Source organism: Porites lutea, chromosome 7 (assembly GCF_958299795.1).
Source record: "Porites lutea chromosome 7, jaPorLute2.1, whole genome shotgun sequence".
Classification (NCBI taxonomy): Eukaryota; Metazoa; Cnidaria; class Anthozoa; order Scleractinia; family Poritidae; genus Porites; species Porites lutea.
The window spans coordinates 11,969,690-11,991,952 of NC_133207.1; the positions used below are offsets into that span (position 1 = coordinate 11,969,690).

The 22,263-nt window shown below is 36.8% G+C and overlaps 1 protein-coding gene across 1 annotated transcript in view; it reads left to right on the top strand.

Annotated features, from left to right (window-relative positions):
- Positions 1-22,263, top strand: part of LOC140942654 (uncharacterized) — a 69,065-nt gene that overhangs the window by 39,388 nt on the left and 7,414 nt on the right. Inside the window, exons 10-23 of the mRNA XM_073391599.1 lie at positions 3,002-3,086; positions 7,145-7,192; positions 7,607-7,678; positions 14,426-14,474; positions 15,492-15,663; positions 15,795-15,867; positions 15,973-16,197; positions 16,796-17,315; positions 18,062-18,288; positions 18,593-18,664; positions 18,977-19,084; positions 19,486-19,694; positions 20,174-20,313; positions 20,468-20,625. Coding sequence (XP_073247700.1) covers positions 3,002-3,086; positions 7,145-7,192; positions 7,607-7,678; positions 14,426-14,474; positions 15,492-15,663; positions 15,795-15,867; positions 15,973-16,197; positions 16,796-17,315; positions 18,062-18,288; positions 18,593-18,664; positions 18,977-19,084; positions 19,486-19,694; positions 20,174-20,313; positions 20,468-20,625 — 2,158 coding nt within the window. The remainder of the gene's footprint in view (positions 1-3,001; positions 3,087-7,144; positions 7,193-7,606; positions 7,679-14,425; positions 14,475-15,491; positions 15,664-15,794; positions 15,868-15,972; positions 16,198-16,795; positions 17,316-18,061; positions 18,289-18,592; positions 18,665-18,976; positions 19,085-19,485; positions 19,695-20,173; positions 20,314-20,467; positions 20,626-22,263) is intronic.

The window sequence follows — 22,263 nt, forward strand, 5'->3', positions numbered from 1 at the left end:
ACTAATCTTAAGGCTCTTTCTTGTAGATGCTCCCATTTACGACTATCAGATGCTGTGCAAAAAAAAAAAAAAACTTTGAATTAATGAAGTCAGTATTCTGTTGATGTCAATAAAGTGTGTATGAAACTTTGTTATTTACACTTTTTTTAACATGGATTATAGTACTGAGTAAGAAAGCATGTCACAGAAGAGCCTCCCTCCCTCCCTCCACCCTCCACCAGCTTCCTACTTCATCCCTCAACTGTTACCTGCCAGTATATATATATCAGTCAGGGTTCTCTGACTCCTGGTTTAATACACACCATGGTGTAAGATAATGGGAAAGATTCAAGAACCAAATTTCTGTCAGCATGTGTTCGTAAAAAGTGTGTTCAAGTGTGTTTTAGGATAGGATTGTTAGATCAAAAATTCTTCAACATCAGTTTGATAAGTATAACAATAGCTTTTTTGCCATATTGCAGTGCACGTTCATGCTGTGTATTATCACTCATATAGGTACACTGCTCTATGGGTATATTTTCCTGTTTCTAGAGAAAATGTCAGGAAACGGACATTACATTATAGACCAGGAAAAAGAAAATGTATGAGAGACTCAAAAAATAAATGAGTAAGAATAATTGGGTTTTGTTTGTGTCACGATTTCACTGACTAGATATTGATTGTGATGTTTGGACTGCAGGTCTTCTTATTACAGACAGTCTAAACATTCAGGATTCTCCCCACTTTGTGTGAAAATCCTGAATCCCAACCAATATGCGATTGGGATAGGAAAAATCCCGATTTTGACATCGGTTGTGATATTTTCAAATGAATTCTCATGATACTTATGCAAGAATAATGCCTTTATGGTTACTTATAATTTTTTTGTTTGGGTCCAATTTTTTGTGTGTTTTTTATAAGCAAAACATAACTGTAAGAGAGTTAAGTCAATAATAATTTGTTATTTGGTAGTTGATTAAAAAGGTGTCATGGCATTTTCAACCTGGCAGGTCAATAAAAAAATGTCTTTTTTGTGAAATGGCTATGTCTGAATTATCTGTTGACTATATGTTATTACTTAGTTCTCAAGATAATTGGTCTCGCTTGCGTGAGCCTCATAATCTGCAAGCTGTTACTCTTCATATTTAGGACACAAAAAGGGGATCATGCTCCCAGGCCTTCCTAGCGGAGACCGTGGAAACTGGGATTAAGAAACATTGCGTGACCGAAGCCATGCACATTTTGCAAAGAAAGGTTAAGAAAATTTAAATTTAGAGCTTTTCCGGAACAGGTCGGTCCACAAATTCTATCGCTTGAAAGCGTCTATTACTTTGGAACATGTGAACACTTCAGTGGTCGAAAAAAAAAAATCTTAATTAGCAAAACTTCGATGGTGAGTGTTGTAAACTTCCATTTCTATGCAAATGAGTCTTGTGATGAGCATGTGCTTTATTTCTGGTGATGATTGAAATGACGCGCCACGTTCTCATCATGTTTTTTATCTCTGGCAATGATGTAATTTCTCTGGAATCGAAGCCCTTAAATTTTCGTGTAATTATTCACGCATATTGCCTGCTACCGCCGGCATATTTGCAGTTATCGCCAACACGTGTTCTAAAGCAATTCAGAAACAAATCATTGAATATGATATAAAAAGTAAATATGGTGAAGAATACTTGACCATTGACAGTGAAAAAGTTTTAGCGAGTAAATCCTGTTTTGTGTGGAATTGGAACGCTCTTACAGCGGTAGTCAGTCTCGCTTGCTTGGAGATTAGATTGAGAAATGAGGAGGCGATTATTTCTACACGCAATAGGATTTACTCGCTTAAGTTTTTTACTTCCTTCTTTATCGACATTGATATATTTTATTTGTTTCTGAATTGATTTAGTACGCCTGTTAGCAACGACCAGAAATATGTCCGGTCGCAGGCTATACACATGTATAAATACACAAAAATTCAAGGGCCTCAGTTCCAGAGAAATTACATCATTGCCAGAGATCAAAAAAGTTATTTACATGGCATGTCATTTCAATCATTGACGAAAGTAAACCGCATGCTCATCACAAGACCATTTGCATACAATGAAGGTTCCAAAGTAATCAACACTTCAAAGCGATATAATTCGTGGAGTGAAACGTTTCGGAAAAGCTCTAAATTTATTGTTTCCTAAGTTTTCTTCGCAAAATATGTGTGGCTTTGATCGCACAGTGATTCTTAGTCCCAGTTTCCACGGTTTCCACTAGGAACGCCTGGCACAATGACCCCTCTTTTGTGTCTTAAATACGAAGAAAAACCTGTTGCAGATTATTAGTCTTGCTGCTTACGCAAGCGAGACTAATTATCACCTCATTTCTTATCTAGTCTCCAAACAAGCGAGACTAAACGCTGATTTTAAGAGAGTTCTTGTAGCCTTCGAAAACATCTGTTTCTCCTCGCTCTTCGCTGCCGGGGACGTTTCGCGAGGAGGAACGTCTGGGACTCAGCAGCAGAAATTCCATACTGATGACGCAATCAAATGTTGACATAATAAATCCAGTAGTCATGGGGTTCCAAATACAAATTTGTCCAATTTTACGTGTCTTCTGGTCGATTTTGGTAAAGTGTTGTCTTCATCTGCTAATGAGCTTCAGCAAAACTCAAATGCTTCTTCTAGAGAAGACTATATTCCTCAATTATTGACTGTTTTGTTAGAGATTCTTTGCGTTTACATTTGACCTTTGTGGCCTTTTGTCTTTTGTCTGTCATTCGTAAACAATAGCTAAAACAATGTAACTACCACGTCGACCAATCAGCGCTTCTGACCGGATTCCGGACAGATTTTACGGACAGATTTCACGTTCCTCCTCGCGAAACGTCCCCATCGGCGAAGAGCGAGGAGAAAGGGATGTTTTCGCAGGCTAGAGTTCTTGTTGATTATAAACTTGCACAGAATGTTCATGTCTGGCTTTCAAACATTTTGCTATGTCTATGATAATTTTATGATATTTTTCAACTAATACATTATTTATTTGTTTTCAGAAGCACATTTGCACAGAGCTCAGTTACAGAGGCACTATCAAGTGAAGTTGGGAAAATGAAGACTGAGTTGGGAGATATTCTTACCGTAAGTGAACCACCAGTAAATTTGTAGTAACTCTGTATTGCCAACATAGTTTAAAACGTTGCACACAAGGTTTTCCGAAATAACAAGGAGTACAGGGCTAAAGGTTAATGATTGCTCTATTAACTGTGCACAAGTCTTTCATATACTTGTGAGTGGGGGGAAGGGGGGCGGGAGGGGTACGAGAGATGGGAGAAAAAAGGGTGGGAAGCGGGATCTCTAAGATGTCGGGAGGCTGGAGAGAAATTCAGAAAGGCAAGCTTTTGTTATTTGTTACTGCTTATCATCCAGTCAAAGAAATGAGACCAACAACATTTCTTGACTTCCATTTAGCACTCTCAGAGGCTAAAAGCAAAAATTTATAGGCGAGAAAAGTCCAAAAATGAAAATTCGTACTCAGGATAAAAAAAAAGACAGCATTACTTCCGATGAAATTGGAAACCTTTCCAAGTCGCTTACATCATAGATCATGAATGAGATGGCATGACACATGTACACCTGTGTTGACTGTGTCAGTTGTGTCAGTGTCTTGTCTGTCTCTCTAGCTGTCAAAATTCCCTGCAAGAACGACGCAGCAAGTCAGGTCAAAGGTCGTCAAAGACCGTTTTGATTGGTCTCAGTATTTTTCGGCATGGTAGGGAAAAAATCCATCCATGGAAGACCTTCCTGGGAACTCGCTTCGTATGACTGTAGATCACAAAACACTAAAGATTTTGCTGCATGGTGTAAACTTGAGTCAAAGGAATGCCGCTTCAATGATCGTGCTGGAGAGTGCAGAGTAGTTCGATTAACAACACAATTTTTTATTTTGGACAAGGCCAAAGCACTACCTATTAGAATAGGGAATCAAACAGTGTTGGAAGCCAGCTGTCTGGTTGGAATTCATAGACAACAAAGATAAAATTATAGCAAAAGATTACGAACTGCATGGTAGGTGTGATTTCCCATACTATGCATTGTAGTTTTACATTTTTCATAGTTGCTATTAGTGATTGATTCTCTCCCTTGCTCCGAGAGGTTTTTCTTTGGGTACTCCGGTTTTCCCCTCTCCTCAAAAACTAACATTTCCAAATTCCAATTTGACCAGGAATCAGGTAGACGAAGAACCACTAAGTGGATGTGCTACCTGCAAATTGTTATTTTTTTATTTTATTGAGTGACAAAAGTAGTACTATACATGAATACGGTTATATGCAATTAGTACAAGTACATGCTGGGGGAACTAGACAGGAGTACCAAACTCTACCAAAATGTTTGGCTCTTCGACTTCATTTTTAAATGGCATGATCCCGGTAATTTCCGGATTCCTAAATCCGTGTTAATGCATCTTTGATAACTGCAATAGCTACACTGCACAGTGGACTGAGACTGAAACTATTTTTACTGTAGTGGGATGTCAGAAGGGATGGTCAACAAGGGCGGATTTTGGGGTGGGCCCAGCCCCCCTTTTGTGGTTTATGAAATATTTCAGTATTACATGTTCAATATGGAATCCAGGCATTTGTTAAATTTAAGCGTCCAGAATGCACTAGCATAGATTGCATCTCAGAGAACTTCAATCTCAAAAATTTTCCCAGAGGAGCATGTTCCCGAAACTCCCTAGAAAAGTGTGCCATTCGCAGTCCTGATGGGCGCTATCATGCCCATATTGCCACTCAATACTATATCTCTAGGTCCTTTGTGTGCTCCTGGTTTCCTAGATAACCAAGGTAGTGAAAACTTAGTTTAACTAAGAAAACTGACCCTTGTAACAATTTTCATCTTTGGCAAATTACTCCACAGCTTTAACACTAAACCGGTGCTTCTGATCTTTTTATTTTACATGATAACAGGAGAAACACATTAAAGGGTGGGGGTTGGGAGACAAAGGGACGAAAAGGTACAGGAAGCAGGAGAACGGGGTACAGGAAGCAGGAGGTTGTGACCACCCTGCCTCTTCTCCCCCATACTTGATGACAAGACTCACATTGCATATTTCAACTGAGCTTTGTTTTACCCCATTTAACGATCAATGGTGACTTTTTGGGGGGAGTTCAAGCCTGGTCTGAAATTTGAAATGAAACATTTACAAACATTTCAGGTTGAATAGATTGGACTAGTCCAGCGGCATAGCTCGAAATTTCAGGTGAATAGCGCTGTACACATTTTCTAATTATAGATAGATTCCCTATGTGACTCAGACAAGCTTTGCAGTAAGCTCAAAGGCTTTATATGAGAGGGATGCATTTCTGACAAGAAAATGATTAATCGCAAACAAATGGTTTTTCAACATTTTTAAGCTTCATTATAGGAACTTAAAGGCGGTAATGCTATAGTGCGTGAAAATCTGACCCAAATATTTCAAACGAGGGCTGTGTATTGTTGTACCTGTATTTTGACATAAGACATGCATTAAATCTAAACAAAAAGAGCAAGACAAAGTATTTCACTTAATCTTGGCACTATATCAGTAAATGATCAGCCTGGGAATGTAAATATTCCTACAAAGTTTAGTGCTTGTATCAAAAATCATAATTTTCTAGCTAAGCTGCTGTACTAGTCAAAAAGAATTCTTACTAAGAAAGACTGAGGAAACTAGGAAAGACTGAAGTCACAAGTACTCATTCATTCAAATGGAGTCCCTTAGCTGGCTGCTGGGCACAATTTTCTTCACTGAGGCTGTGCAGTACATAATGCAGTAAAGGCCAAGGGGGATATATATCAGAGCACCTTGAGACTTTTAGATCAACTTCAAGGGACTTTGCACAGATATTAGCATGCAGTGAAATATGCACTTACTAGAATCCCATTCCTAAAAACTGATTGGGGTAGAAAAGCAACTTTTTATTAGGTGCATTAATAGTCCATTTTCAAGTTCGTTATGACCGCTGAATTAAAGAAGTGAAGACGCATTTTTTACAGCCTTAGCCTCAATCTAAAGTAATATATTCACAAATTCCAACGAGAAAAAGACCTGTTTATTACTCTGTCTATTGTGTATATTCAATTTTAATTCAAAGCTGGACTAGCTATTTAGCAACTGTATAGTCATGTTATTTGGTAGTTTAAGTGATTTCTTAATATTATTATTTTTTTAAATCTTAGTAAGAACCTCCCAGAAAACCCCTTCATTTGATGAGATTATTATTTTATTTATTTAATGTAAGTGAGAAAATAGCTGCATGTTTAATTAGGTTTCAGCCAACAGCTTGTTGGCAAAGCTTTTATTATCAATAATTATTATAATTAATACATTTTGTATTAAGTTAAAAGACAAAGGCAATGTAACTGATTTTCAGGAAGTGTAATGGCTGTGAATCTGACTAGTGTTAAATAAAAAAAAATTTTTCTCTCTTATTGTTTCCAGTTGTTTAACAGGGTCCGAAATTAACCATTTTTATGCAGGTGCCAAGTGGCGACTGAAAATTTATTTTTTAGTTGCCAGATGCAGAATTCTACTTGCAAGCAAGTGCCTGTAAAATTTTTGCTTAACAGGGAAACACACTTAAAGCATTATCTTTAATACTCGTGAACGAATGCAAAGTCAGAATGCCATGTACAAAAAGGCATTATATGATTGTGTAGCTTAGGCTTAGGACTTTTCATTAAATAAACAGCCCTCTTAGTTTGAAGACTGCCTTTCCAAGTACTTGTGCGCCATGTTGCTTGTACTATTTCACTTCGGAACAAAAATAATAATGTTCGTATGGATCGTACCATGCAGTCTCCCACCTTCTGTGATTTCATTTGCCTGTAAAGAGATAAATGCTTTTTGTATTTTCTTAAATTCAATTATTTTCTTACCCTGAATTGTTTTCTATGGAGATTAAAAACTTTGACAAGACAACGGGGAACTTTCATCTGGAAATCAAATGTGATCATTTTCCATTTAAAACAAAATTAATTCCTTGAGCAGTCCCACTGTTCAAAACATTGACAAGGCAATGACAGTTAGTCGCCTGCTGGCGACCAGCCCTGAAATTCTAATTGCCAGCGCTATATTTTCAGTTGCATTGGCAACCAGCTGGTCGCAATTTCAGACCCTGTACGTTTACTGATTCTAATTCACTTGTTGGGTACAGGAGATGAAAAGCCTCAAACAAGAACTTATTGACCATCACCTCCATAAGGTACATTAATTTATAATGCTGTTAAGTAGCTTCTGATGGTTCTAGTCCTCCAGTCCATCTTCAAAAAATGACCATGACAAAACCCTGGCAGATCTTGATGTTCAAAACAAATCTAGATGCATTATAGGAAAAGTACTCACTAGATCAGGTCAGGGTCAAATGCCCTTCTTTACATGAATGAGATTGATGATCATTATTGTTAATCTTCATGCTTACTCCAGCCATGAAGCTGTCCTAAATAAAGGTGAAAGTAGCCAGTATTAGTGAAAGTTTTAACTCAAGTTTGTAAAAAATGAAAATGACAATAAATTTACTTGCCTCTTTAAAGACCACAAAAAGCTGTAAATTAGGACCATAAAAGTGTCTTGAGAAAGGATTTGAAGAAATTATTTATTATATATTTTTTTTTAATAGGAGAATGTTCCTAGTAATTCCAGTACAGCAGATTTTAGACCTGTTGGTCCATCTCCCCTTGATGAATATCTGGTGAGTTTATATTTAAATAAAAAAATTTATCCCCTAGATAAAGTGAAAGGGTGCATTGGCACTCATAACAGTTATGAGGGTTCCAAATAGTGAAGAGTTCTTCTTTCCCTTCTTCTCGACCCAGAATTTCTGTCCATCCCATAATCCTGATGACTATTTTTGATATCCCACTGTAAATCCTCTATTAAGCCCTCCCCTCAAATAAGCCACCTCTCTCTAATAGCCTCCCCCCCCCCACCTCCCCCTTGTCAGGGGAAGAAAGTTAATAAGCCACTCCCCTCCCCCTTATTATTATTCTCTAATAAATGATAGACTGCATTACTCAGTCACGACCAAAACTTTGTGTTGATGGTTTATTCACCAAATGGAAGTTCACAGATTTTTTCTTCATTCTTGGCTGCATGACCTCCAACTTCTTGTGCCTGAGCTTTTCCACTTTGTATTCTAGTTCTTTATAATGGAGAACTGATACCATTGGCTTTGCTAAATTAAATATTAAGCCCCCCGATATAAGCATATATGCAGTCTATCAAAATTAAGAAGCCGTTGCAATGTTCAGGCTATTTTCTTGCATTGCTTGTCAAAGAAATCACAATGTCAAGTTCAAACCATGGCTGAAAACTCAGAAAACAACAAACAATTTGTAACTTCTTAACCTCCTCAGCCCGAGGAAGAAGATCTTCAAAAGTTAGATACGTTTCTTCAAGCCAAGCACACTCAGTTCAAGCAATTATGCCAAACTGTTAGTTTAACATTTTGTACACATATAGGGTTTGTACGGGTTCTGGAAATCCTGGAAAGTCCTAGAATTTTATTGTCATGTTTGGAAAAATATTGCTGGTCCTGGAAAGTCCTGGAAATCTGTTAAACTGAATAAAGTAATAATGTTTTCCTTAACACAAATGAGAAAACGTTTTTGAGAATATTATTATTATAACATGCTATGCGTTTGTGGTTTTGACTGCATAAATATTTCTCTTTCGTGTTTTTTCCCAGTACAAATTAGTCCCTTAGTAACCTGGAGATATGCATGATTTCATAAGTTGGAGATTTATGCATCAGTCGATGGTTGTCCTTAGTTTTAAACATTTTTATTCTTAAATATTCCTGGTAAATGTTCGTTTAGTGACCGTTGGTTGAAAAACTCTTCCTATACATTGTGGTTGGAATGTGACATGGACAAGTTTGAAGCAAAATGCATAGTTTGTGTGAAGGCATTTGATATGTATCAAACGTGGGAGAATCAGCAGTGAAAAGCCGTGAAAAGGGAAAGAAGCATATTTATCTTATGGAAACACAACATCTCCTTTGAAGATCCTGAAGTTGAAGCCTACCGACAAAGAACAGCAGTTAAGAAAGTTGATGTTGGCTTTGTAGCACAACAGATGCTGAAAGAAAAGTGTGAGAAATTTGTGTGAAAGGCAAGCTCTTCAATTCAAAATGGAATGTGAAGATTTTCTTGCAAAAACAGCTTCTAAACTGCATGACAAAACACCAATAAATATCGACTTGTAAGAAATATGCTAATGGCATTAGAGAAAGAAACGTGTGTCAGCAAAATGAAAAGAGTTCTTGAAATTCTTGTGGAAGGCCACAGATTGAAGACTTATGAGTGTGATGAGGAGATATATCAGTCTGGACAGTTTCTGGATGAATGTGCAGGTAATTGGCCTACCTTTGAAGATTTTTACCCAAGTGAACCCATTTCAAGAGTTCACACGCTGTTGTATGAACACATGCATGCATGGCTGGTGATAAGCAACAGGCTGTAAAGTGTCAGTGGAGTGTGGTTAAATTACTGCTGCTAGTGTCTCATGGTCAATCCACAGTTAATAGAGGTTTTTTTGTAAACAAAGAAGTGGCAGTTGAGAACCTGTCAGAAAGATCATTCATGGTCACATTGAATCAGTTGGAAGCCTTGTCAATTACCAAATCTGAAAGCAACTTCTTATGTCATCTGTTGGAGCTTGACAGAATTATCTTTCCTAAGAGCAGAAGAGTTAAGCGTCCCAGGAAAAATTGCTTTAGCGAAAGGCAACAATGGATGAGATCGATTTGCTTAAGAAAACGAAATGGTAATTGAAACTGATATAGAGGCTCTACTGAAGACCGTAGATGAATTTGCTGAGAGGGTGGAAGATTCAAGAAACCTTACTTGGGTTGCCAAATCAAACAGTTTCCAAAGATCTGCCATGGAAAAGAGGGCAGCCTTGAAAGGCATTGATGAGCAGTTGGATGGAATCAGGAAAGCTCCAACAGCTGAAGAATGATTAAAGATGGGATTAATAATTCTACTAACTATCAACCCTGGATTTCTTATGTTACTTCTGAGAATTTAGTGTTCAATCAATTTGTTGATATTTTATTTTTTTTCTTTATTGTCCCTATTTGTATGGCTGGCAATGTAATGAAATTGTAAGTAGAAATAAATAAAATATTATTTGTCACTTCTGAGAATTGTGAATTTTGGATTCCTGGAAAAAATCAATCTGAATAGGCTTGGAAAAGTCCTGGAAAATTGTTTCTGAAAAAGGGTACAAACCCTGTATACATGCATGTACATTTCATTTTAACACTTACGTGCTGAGCTTTCAAGTTTATTACAGTTTTTAAAAACCCATGGGAAACCAAAATTTCAATCTGGGAGCTCTGATGGGTGCCTTAAACTTATGATTGTCAGTTATAACTTCCAGTGAACAAATGACAAAATTCCCTTCTCATTCCGCATTTCTGAAACGATACCAAAAAACTTCTGATCGTTGGCTGTTGGCAAAAAAATATTCTGCCGATAAAAGGTAAACAAACAAGTACTATGTCTTGAAATTAGCTTGTGTGACTTCCGCTTCAGAGCAGTTAAAGTTTCTTGTCTGAAAATGACATTGAATGAATTTAATAGTCTTCGAAAAACCTTTGATAATAGAATCATGACTTTTCCTTCAGTGTTAGAAACGTTAGGTCGCCACTGCATGAAGTAGAAACTGATAAAACGGCGCGATCGATCCGTGGAAAAGCAAAAGCTTTCAAATTACATGTGACATAGGGTATGGTAACTTTTTCAACTTTGTAGCGTTTTCTATCTTGCTATGAACACAAACGGTACACTTGGAGGTTTCTTGTATCATTTGTTCAGCGTTATCTACACCTCTTTTTCTTTGCTGTACATTTTCTCAAGTAGTTTAAGGAGTGGGACTAAGGGGTTTACATGTGGAAAATGATTTATTGGCTATAACTTCACCATAGATCTGATAAGTGATGACGTTGAATCAAAATTTGGCACACATAAAGAACTCATTGTTCTTAATATTTTAAAGTATAAATATTATTATAATGTTAATAAGTCACATGATATGTCGCTTGACCATTTTGCTAAAAATCTTAAATTGTTGACCAATTGGTGGCCTGTTTAAGAAAAGAAATCTAACAATAACATTTTTCTAATTCATGTTAAATATTTCTAACACTTCACATTTGGAATGACCGTCCAGCACTTCAATTTAAACTGATGAGGGAAAACATCATTTTAAATGCCCAAATTTAATCTTTAATTATTTAAATCTTTAATTTTAAACTTCACGTACATTCATTCCAAACGTAGAAAATTAGCTATGTTAATCCTTTTACAGAAATGCCAATTTGTTTATAAAACAAAATAAATTCGCCACCAGTTCACCAATTTCCTTTATTTTCAATTTTTGGTCTCGTGATACATGTCACATGACCATAATGAAGTGTTAAGGCACAAGAAAACCTCCATTTTTGTTCTAGGGCTCCTAGCGAGAGATAATTATATTGCCAATCATCCATATGCTTCAAACACACCTTTGATCCAGGCTTTAAACCTCTTGAGTTGTGGTAACTTTTGAAAGGCTGGTAAAAACATTCCAGTTTCTTTTAAATTATTCACAGCAGCTATTCAAGATCATATTTCAATCTCTTTTTAATTTATGCCCTCATGTGTGACACACATAAATACAAACCTTCAGAAATGTAAGAACAGTTGTGATAGTTCAAAAGATAGACCTGATACAAAAAATACTGAATCAATTTTCTAAACTCTCAGATAAAAAACCTTTCGTTGGTCCTTTATCACCTAAAAACTTAAACTTAACTTTGCTTTTTTTTAAAAGGGTAGACTCAAGTGCTGTTGGTCTGTACGTTCGCTGAACGTGCAAAGGTTATTCTTATGTTTCTCGAGAAATAAATCGTTTCACGAAATCCTTTCGATTGGTGAATATAAAAAAATGCTTGTTTCTCGAAACTCAAGACTCGGTTTTCGCGTTTCGAAACTGGATTTCTTTGAGTCCATAAGGCTTCCTGACTTAACCAGGAGGATCGAAGGGCCTCTACTTGCAGGGTATCAATTGGTAAGCAACATCAATTTCAATCAGTCAATCAATTTATTTAAAGTCATTGCGTGGGATTGAGGTTGCCCTCAGTATCCGAGCCAGGGGCTCATGTGTGAAGCACGTGACAAACGTCAGCAAATTAACGACTGATCTTTCCAGTGATCCTTTGTTTTGGATATTCTGACCAATCCTGACAGAGTTACACTCACAAAAAAAGGTAAAATTTTGGTGAAAAATCTGTAACAATTTCACTGTTTGCTTACCACTCTTTGAAGATTAAATTTGTCCCCTTACTAAAAAGTTAGCCACCCACAATTCCAAGCAAGAGAAAGACGATAAAGTGGGCAACAAAACTGCTAATAAACAAGGAAGGCATGCAAAGGAAAAAAAGAGAGCGAGAGAGAAAGATTGAAATAGATTTGCAAAAAAAGTTCAAATGCTGGCTTTTGCGCATGCCTAAGAAACAAAAAAGCTGTTTAATTATATCAGAGTAGTTGGAAAATTTGCTTCTTTTTTGCAAAACTCATTTTTAGCCATTCTTATGCTAATTAGCTGCAACCTAGTCCAAAGAAGAGGAATTGATGAAAAATGCAGGTTTTTTGTTTAATTGGGCTCCTAGAAATGTGGCTCGGTCTCCTTAAAAATTTTCTTAGGCAGCTGCCTTGCAAATGGCACAATATTGTAATTTCTAGCTAGTTTTGGGCAAAAATAAAAGCCAACCAACATGTAAATGTTCATGTGATTTGATTCAGACTGCCTTATTGTCATTTTGAGAAGTCCTTGTTTTTCCAATGCCCTCCATAGTGGTAATAGACTTTAATGATATGTTTGTGCCGGCATAAATATGTTTTGGGCCTTTCTCAGAGCTCATTTTAACCGTTGCTCAGTGGCTCGGGCTAAGATGAGTCTGAGTCGAGCCCAAAACATTAACATAAACTCTATTGTTTTATTGCCCCTGCAAAGATTTCGCCCAGAAGGAGAAATCCCGAGGAGGCATCCTAGTAGCTTGTAATTGTGTGTATATATGAAAAGTACTTACAGTTGAAATATACTGTCAGTATGCCAGAAAAAAATCTTGATTTGCTTGATTATAGGGGCTGCGTAGAATTGTTGGGTAATGAGGACGTTTCTATTGTTCATGCCTACAAGTATTAAAGAGATGGTTAGGATGATGTAAAACAGAAAATACTCGAAGGGACCGCTTAGGTTGATTTTGTGACACTTATATTTGCGTTACATTTGTTCAGTGACATTATGTGGAGCAGCTGTTTTGAAAGTTATGGACCAAAAGACACTCATTAAGCATGGATGAAGTTACAAGGGGTGTATGACTGTATATAAATAAACACTTGGAAAACTTGTTAAGCATGGATGAAGTTACAATGGGTGTATGATTGTATATATATAAACACTTGGAGAGTTTGCCAGACACAAGTTTATCATTCACAAATCCCAGACTGGAAACGATTTGCCAGGCACCTCTCTCTGGGGGAGTAAGACTCAGTCTAAGCAAGTTTTCCTATGCCAACGAGCCTGTGGTCAATCAATGGCTAGCTTACCACTGGGGGAGCAATGGACGATTACAGAAATTCACAGACCAATCCTGTGCTGATGTATTGATCCTGTGCACAGATGCCCTTCAATAAAGTTTTTTCTTGAAGTATTAATTGTCTTAATAGTTAAAAAAAAATGACTAGAACGCGTGAGGATGAATTAATCAAACCTTTTAATTTCTAAGGCTTTTATACTTTCTGGCTAATAAAATTAACTGCATTTAAAAAGTGAAAGAGAAGTAGAGAAAAATTCATACCACTTTTAATCAATCTCGAAACTAAAAATGTTTTGATCAAAGCTGTGTAAATCAACTTGAATCAGTCGTGGAACCTTGCGTTTCCTGGTATTTTCTATATATGAATCAATATGAATCAGTATAGTTCAAAGAGCTACACCTGAAGAACAAGTCAAATGCTATTGACCAACAACATCTGTATGTGAGAACAATGGCTGCTACCTCATTTTCTCATGGGATTCTTGTCATTTTCTCTTTTCTTTTGATGGAATTTGCTGTTTTATTGTTTAAATGCTAATAATTACCCTTAATAGACTATTTAGCTGTCTTTTGTTTCCTGTGGGGCTCCATGGTTGTTTTTTTTCCAAGGGGAGGAAGTAAGAAGGTGCCTGCAGTTCAAAGCAGTAAAAGGAGTACAGCAGCGACTATGTCATATTTATTAACCATACTTGAATAGGTAGCCGGTTTGTAAGTGAAGGTTTATATTTGTGTTTCAGGTTTTTCCTCAGCTAGTTTTCCTTTTTTATCTTATTGTTCATGATCATTTGCTGCAAAATCATTAATCAAAGTTGACCATAGATTGTGAACATTATACTTTTTAATAATTCACAGGTTGCTACCAGGACAACAGCAGTCCCAGTCTTTCCACCCAGATCAACAGGTTTTATTATACAATTTTTTGTAAGGGTAATATAATATATGGGGAAGGTACAACACAAGACAGTGCTTCTTGGATATGGGACTATTAAATACACAGCCTGTCAGCATTTTATTAGTACAATTCCAGTATTCCAATGAGTAAAAAGGAATGCACCATGTAAATTGTATTATAAAACCTTGTAATTGCCCCCACAGGGATTTCACCCAAAATGCGAAAATCCTGAGGAGGCATCGTGGTAGCTCGCTCAAATGTAGGAAAGTACTTAATCATGTTTCTACTGTTCACACCCTGCACAAGTATGAAATGGTTAGGATGATGTAAAACAAAAAATGCCAGAAGGGACTGCATTATGTTGATTTTGTGACACTTATTGTACAGTCATATTTCGATACTCTTTTGTGTTACGTGTGTTCAGTGACATTCTGTGGAGCAGCTGTTTTGAAAGTACAGGGTATGGTTTTTGACTCCTCTGTCCTAACAGAGTAACTATGTAATTTTGTGCGAGTCTGTTAAAAAGTATATCCTGCAGGATTGATTTGATTTAATTCCTAGATGAATTTTGTATACAAAAACAATGATTAAAACGTGAATTTGCTCTATTGCAATTGCCAGATATAAATGGCTTTAAAAACAGGACTGTGTGCATTTTGTCCTTTGTTCAAAAGATGGTAATAACATTGAGGGTGTTGTCCTAAACAGGGTATGTATTTTAGAATTTTGTTGTACTCATCAGGGTCTGGTTTTCACGTTGACTATGCCCTGCCAACCCCCCCTCACCCCCCCCAACCCCCAGGCCTGAATTAGTGCATCGAACCTTGCATTTCCTGTTTTTATCTCACATATTGTATGTGAGAAATGTGTGGAAGTCTTCAATTATAAAATTCAGTATATTTCAAAGAGCTGCACAGAAACCAAGAATACTGTTGAACGAAGGGGGCAGCTGTAGTGTCAGCTGTCACTAGTTTGAAAAAACCTGAAGCTTCTTAGCAGTTAAGTTCAGAATTTTTTTTTTTCCAGGTATTTTCCCAGCTATGCCAATTCATCTTACACACCTTGCTGATGCAGAGCACATCCTTCAAGATGTTCAAAATCACAGAGAAAATCTCGAGAGGAATTTTGAGGCAGTAACAAGACAAAGAGAGGAACATGGTTTATATCACCCGGTGGATGACATATCTTTACTGACTGGGTAATTAATATTTAACAACGATTTTTTAATAGAGTCAGAAATAAATGAGAAGTCATGTAGGAGTCATGTGACTAATATCAAATGAATTTTGTTAGAATTCTCTCTTATGTTGTTTAATTGGATGTTTTTAGTGAGTTTGGTGATATGCTGAGAATACGAAGAGAAGTAGATAAAAAAATAGAAGAAATCACTGGTCTAGTGCAGGTACATCTTGATCTAGTGTGTCATTTTGTAGTGAATTGCTTGCAGTTTGATTGTTGTTTTAATAACTAATGAAAAATTAACAGGCTGAAGTATTGTTTGTCTTAGAGAGAAATAGATCAAGAGACTTCTAGTTCAGTAGAGGTTGTTAAGGAAAACTCAAATCTGACAAAAAAGCAAAAGCTATCAGGAACCTCACAGCATTTTACAAACCAACAGTCACTTCTTGGAAAAAAGATATTAAAGAAACCAACAGGCAAGGAAAATCTGCCTGAGAAGAAACTCACAAGCAAAGAAAATTTATCAGTGAAAAGGGATGTCAAGAGAAACAAGGTGACCAACTTAACTACCTAATTGTTTTAAAGTTCAATGATATCATTAAACCTTCATGTGCGACCACTTCCAGTAAGTGACCACCTCGCATAAGCTATCACCTATTCAAAACACCAAGTGAATAAAATATTTCCAGTCAAAGCCCCATTGTTGGAAGCCCCCTTTTTGAAAGTGGTCATGATCCCTGGTAAAGGACCACAACCACTTTTGGGATGAGATCAGTTTCCACTGTTTTTAACCTCTTGTAAGCAACCACTTGATTTATGGTCTAATCTCTTTATTTGCTGTAATTACTACACCGTTAGCTACTCACAGTGTGGGAAAAACTTTTAGCGACAATGTGGAACTACACATATCCTGTATCAACCTTGAAAGCATCCACTAATTTTAAAAATATTCGCATTTTGGGTGGTCACTTATGGGAGTTTGACTGTATCTTATGGTCCATACATCTTTCCATCTCCTCTGTTTGCTAATGTCCATTCAGTCAATTCCTAGATACTCATTCTCTTGCAAGAAAGGAGGATACTGGATAAAACTGGGCAATTTTTTTTTACAATTAAAATTTATCTTTTTAAAATAAATAATAATTTTGTAGTCCACGAAGACTCAAGTGTTTTCAAACCGTGCTGCATCAGTAACTCCAGCACAGAAACAAGTGTACCTGTCAAGTGTTTATGGCCGCCAACCCTATCATCCACAAAGAACAACCTCCAAAGCACCATACCTACATTACCAGTCTCCTGTGAACCCCAAAACAGCTGCTATCATGGCTGGGCTCAAACCAGGTTGTGAGAGAGGAACAGTGTCAAGTAAACCATTTTCACAGGATCTAACACTGGTGTCAGAAAAAGAAAAAGAAGTTGCAAAACCGAGAAAGAACAAGGTGGAAGCTGCTAAACCTCATAGTAGTCCTTATGGCACAGATAAACCAAAGTATTATTTTCAACCCCAAGTTGCTGCATCATACTTTGCTCCTGATGACGGAAAGGCTATTACACCTTTAGAAGGACAGCTGGTACCTATGGCTATTCCTCTTGGGAAACCTAAAACTGACCCAGCATTACGACCTTCTATTCCTACTCAAGAATCAAAGTATATCTCAACTGAAATAGAAGGTACTGTCATTGAATCAATAATGATTTTCTCTTACTTAATAATAATAGATATTATTAATTTGAATTTAATTTTTCCTCTTTGTCTGTATTGCCTAAACTTGATTTCAAGCATGAACTATAAATATATAACCGGTATTCACTTTGTTTTTTTGGGATTTACATGTAATACAGTAAAAACCCACGTATAAGAACCTATTAGGCTAAAATTTTCATTTTAAACCCCCTTTTCGTAATGTAAGAACCTATTTAGCCTAAAACTTTCAAGAGGTTCTTATTTTACAAAAATGAAGGCACAGATGAAAATACAGAAAAAAAAGTTTTGTCAAGGTTTCAATCAGTAAGATTCAAAGAATGAACTAAAATGAAAACCATATCATGTCTTTACCAACACAGCATTTTATGGACACTGCTGCATGAAAGATATGCATTCTAGTACTTTGGAAGATTAATTTACCGTATGGTTATCATCTAAACTGTATTCTATATAATTATTTAATACTGTACAAAATATTCCATATCACGTATGCCCTGTAATGGTCATCTGTGCTGATCATTAGTGCCCCTATCAAATTAAGAACCTAGTTAAGAACCTAATATAAGTAGCCTAAAATCCCACTAAACACCATTTCTATAAGGTCCTATTTAGGCTAATTTGGAAAAATTTAGGTTGTTATACGCTTGTTTTTACTTTAGTGCATTTAAAATACTTATGAAGGTGATTATATTTTCTTTGTTGAAATCCATAGTTAAAGCTGAGAACTCCTCCCCTAACGATACCATTGTATCTGATGTCTATGACACCAAGACGGCACCAGTCCCTAGTCCTGTGAGGCCTTTTAAGCCTGCGTGGCCAAATGTTGCAGTGATCACCATGTATGAAAAAGAACCGGTGCCAGGCACAACACATCAAAACAAACAACATGTTAAGAAGTTATCCCAGAAGAAGAAGAAAAAAAAACAGCTGGAAGTACAGGTACATGTGAATTAAAGAAGCTTGCCAATTTCTTTTCTTTAGGTAAAAGCTTCTGATTGAATTAATAATTATTGTTAGTGTGAAAAATTAATCCATAGCAAAGTTTGAAGAAGGGTTCAACTTGCTAGTTGTTGAAGTTCCAGTTAATTGTAAGTCATGGTGGAAAACTGGGTGATCATTGTCATGGGCGATCATTGTTTGGACAAAAATTCGATTTTTGTGAGAAGATGTTTTTTTTATAATCTAAACCATAGTATTTTGTGCGATAGTTTAATTCTGCAAGTTCTTTTACTTCTTCCTGCAGGTCCTACCCACAGTGGATATTGACAGTTTTTCAGACACTGTGTCCTCTTCACCAAGTTCCCCACTTATTAAAGTGAGTTACTTCCATTAAACGTAACATAAAATTTGTAGGATCATGATTATCTGTCTATGTCGCAAAACTTCTTTCTAAACATTGGTTAAAGGATTTACATTTTACCCCCTAGATCAATTCTCTAGCTTGATGAAATAAAACCCACGTGAACGTGTGCACATTATTTCATCCCTTAAAAAATACACCTTTTATTTCTTGATGAAAATTTTGCCTTTTGTAGATATCCATCGAATGTAAAAACATTGACCTTTCAATGAATGAAGAATGTTTTCCATGTGTTTTAGTATAACAAGGCAGTTTTATGTATTGCAGGACTGCATTCCTGAGCCTGTTTCTCGTCCTGATGATTCCGAGTACCAGGAATTCCGAACTTTTTTGGCAGTAAAAGAAACTGAGACCCAGGAAAAGAAAGAAGATCAGGTAAGAAATTGAAATGAAATAAAAGTTATTTGGACAGCAAAAGAAAACTTCTAAATAATTAAGCCTTTTGCGGCTCGGCTGTTTGATGTCTACCTTTATAGTGGGGTCAAAATCAAGATTCAAGAGAGATTCTAAATGTATGTGAAAAAATTTTTTATAGGGGGAGACAAAAAAGGCACTTAAATTCTCAGTCCAAAATAATGATATTAAGAGAATATAATAATAAACTTGTACGTATGAACTGCTATTTCAAGAAAGCATTTTTTTTTTGCTCCAGGTCTCCAAAGGGCAGTAGGCTTTAAGCATAAGAACCCCCCCCCCCCCCACCCACCCACCCCCCTCTAAATGTCAGCAAACAACTGGAGCTTAAAAGACATATGACAGGTGTCATTTCTTTCTAGGCTCAGGTTGACACTGATGACGACTTTCTTAGAATTCCAACTCCTCAGCATCCTTTAACACTGGAGGGTGTGACAGGACTTGAGAATCAGCCATACAATGGACCGCCTTTTCCACCTGTTCATCCCCCAGTTTCTGTGGAGCAAGCGGGTGGAGTTCTTGAAGCTGACACTCGACAAGAAAAGGCCCTGCAGGAAAGAGCTATGGAATGGTTAGTCTACACTGTCACAAAATACAAGCCATTTAATTAGTGCAACAGGGGTGATACTAAACTACAGTTCCTCTAGTACGTAGCTAGGTTAACCTTAAAGAGCGAGTCAATGAAATTTGTTCACTATAATCTCTTCTAATGGTAGTTTCCACTTTAAGTGGATTTCTTTATTGGAAGGTAGGACCCTAAGTAGCGTGACAAAAGGGTAGAAATTCCATACTGATGACGTCTAACTTCCTGATTTTGGTAGTGCTTCTGTTTATTCAACGGTGAACCTATCAGAAGTACTACCCAGGTCTGGGTAGTGACACGTTACCAGTATGGAATTTCTTTGCTTGTTCCTCAGACTTCATTTTGCGGGGAAACTGTTGGTCGCTTCCCGAAATGTCGGCTGCTTTCTCAGGCTAGACCTTCAGACGCTTTTACCCTATTGATGCATGTCACTTATAAACGTTTGGATAATACCTTTTTGTTGTTAGGGTTGAGCAAGAACTCTTGGCCCGCATTGTGAGTGAAATGAACCAACCAGTGCCTGACCCCACAGCCCTGACAATTCTTCAGACTACCCCTGAAAGTAACACTGAACCTGATTCTGAAAGTGACGATGCTGATATGCTTTGTGAGTTGTTGTTTGTCATTGTTTTTTCTAACAACCTACAAATAAATGATTCCATAAAATAACTTATTTTAAAGTAATGAAAATCAGTTCTAGCAAGGGAAGTGTTTAGACCTTGGTCACGTTTCAATTAGCTTATTTTTTCTGTCGGTTTTAGCTGCCACAATAGGCTTGGGTGGAGTTCAGTTGTTTGTTGACGCAGGAATACCAGTGGACCGAGACCTTGTCTCTAATTTGATCCGGGAAGTAATTGCAGAAAACATTTCTACAATTCTTGGACACCCCAAACCAAAAGCCATGCCTCTTTCTTCTAAAGTAAGTAAAATTAAACGTTTTCATTTTCATTTTCATCTTCGTGTATTTTTTCTTTAAAAAGTTTATAATGAAACTGGTGTCGCTTTAAGTACCATAAATGCACAAATTAACGCCCTTTTTCAAGTAAGCTCCCCCTTCCCCCACCCAGGCTAAGTACAAGTTAAGCGCCCATCCTATAATGAGTGCTCCCCAATCCACCCTCATGGAGAAAAAGCCTCACTGATTGTACGGTAGAGAAGAGGAATGAAGGGTTTCGTTACGGAACTGAAATAAAGGACGTTCAAGGAAACAGAACTTTGAGACCGACCACACAAAGATTTCTGTTTCTTTTTACAGATGCGTTCCAGTTGACTATTACAGTTTGTGGTACAGTTGTTATGTTAGGGCCAAAATTTGAAAAACAAAATAAGCGCCCCCTTAAAATAAGCACCCTCCTCTTGACTCAGAAAATGAATTAAGCGCGCCCGAGCGCTAACTCGAGCATTTACGGTCCCTGTTTTCTCATTTAACTTAATTACTATTACTGTTATTATTATTATAATTATTGTCAGGAAATTGGAACGGAAAATTTATATCTCGCCTCATGGATCAGAACCTTAACCGTATTATTAAAATCAGCGCATTGACGTTTATGCCATCCACTGGGACTTTGGACTTGATTTTTTATAACTCTATGTGATTTCTTTGAATTGTGAAGGGGTTTTGCCGGAAGTTTGTATTGATATAGGCGTTTTCTTTTTATGAATATTTTACTGAAGTTTTGTGTGTAGTTTTTATAAGATTTTAATAAGTATTTTTCCATTGTTATTATTACGTCTTGGCGGTTTTAAACTGAAATTAACATACTATAGCTAACTACTAAACAAAGGTATGATTACAATTAAATATAATACCATTTAAGGTGGCTCCCTAGAGTATTTACTAATAACCCGAGCTATCTAGTATACGATACAGAAGGACATCTAGTTACTTTGTCTTTGCGATTTGGTTCACGAAATTCACCGCTAAGTTTACCCATGTAAAAAAGCTCCTTTATCAAGTTTCAGTTTCTGGATTAAGGCCGTTGCCATGGCAACATCGCATCCTTAAAAAGGCAGTAATTTTGTCATTTTTGATCATTTTTTCTTAATATTTCTTATTTCCCTCGGTGAAATGTCTTTAAACTTTGCCACTTTATGTTAACGATATTGCTTAACATTTTAAAGGGGAAAAAACATGGGGTCGTTAAGACGGTTTCGCCAATAATTTGAAATTTGTAACATTTCTTAATAGAGGAGTTTAGCTCTTACAGATTTTAACAAGAAAAGGATAGTACAAAGGTACTGCAACTGTTAAGAAATGAGGCGATTTTCAAAAAAATTTACCGAAGGAAACGCGAGAAATTCACGGTTAATTAACTACGCTGACGTCACAAAAATCCGAAAAACACGCGTGGTTCGAGGTCGTTTGAGCAAAATACGCGCGCGAGCCATCACACTCGCATGGGCATAACTCACATAGCTGAAAACATGTGATTTCTTCGAAAAGCACGAAAGCCATTGTTAAAGCTGTTTATCAGTATTATTACGGTGATATCTCGGCTGTTGAAATAGGAGAGATAGCGGATTCAATTTTATACCAAACACTGGCGGTGGATGT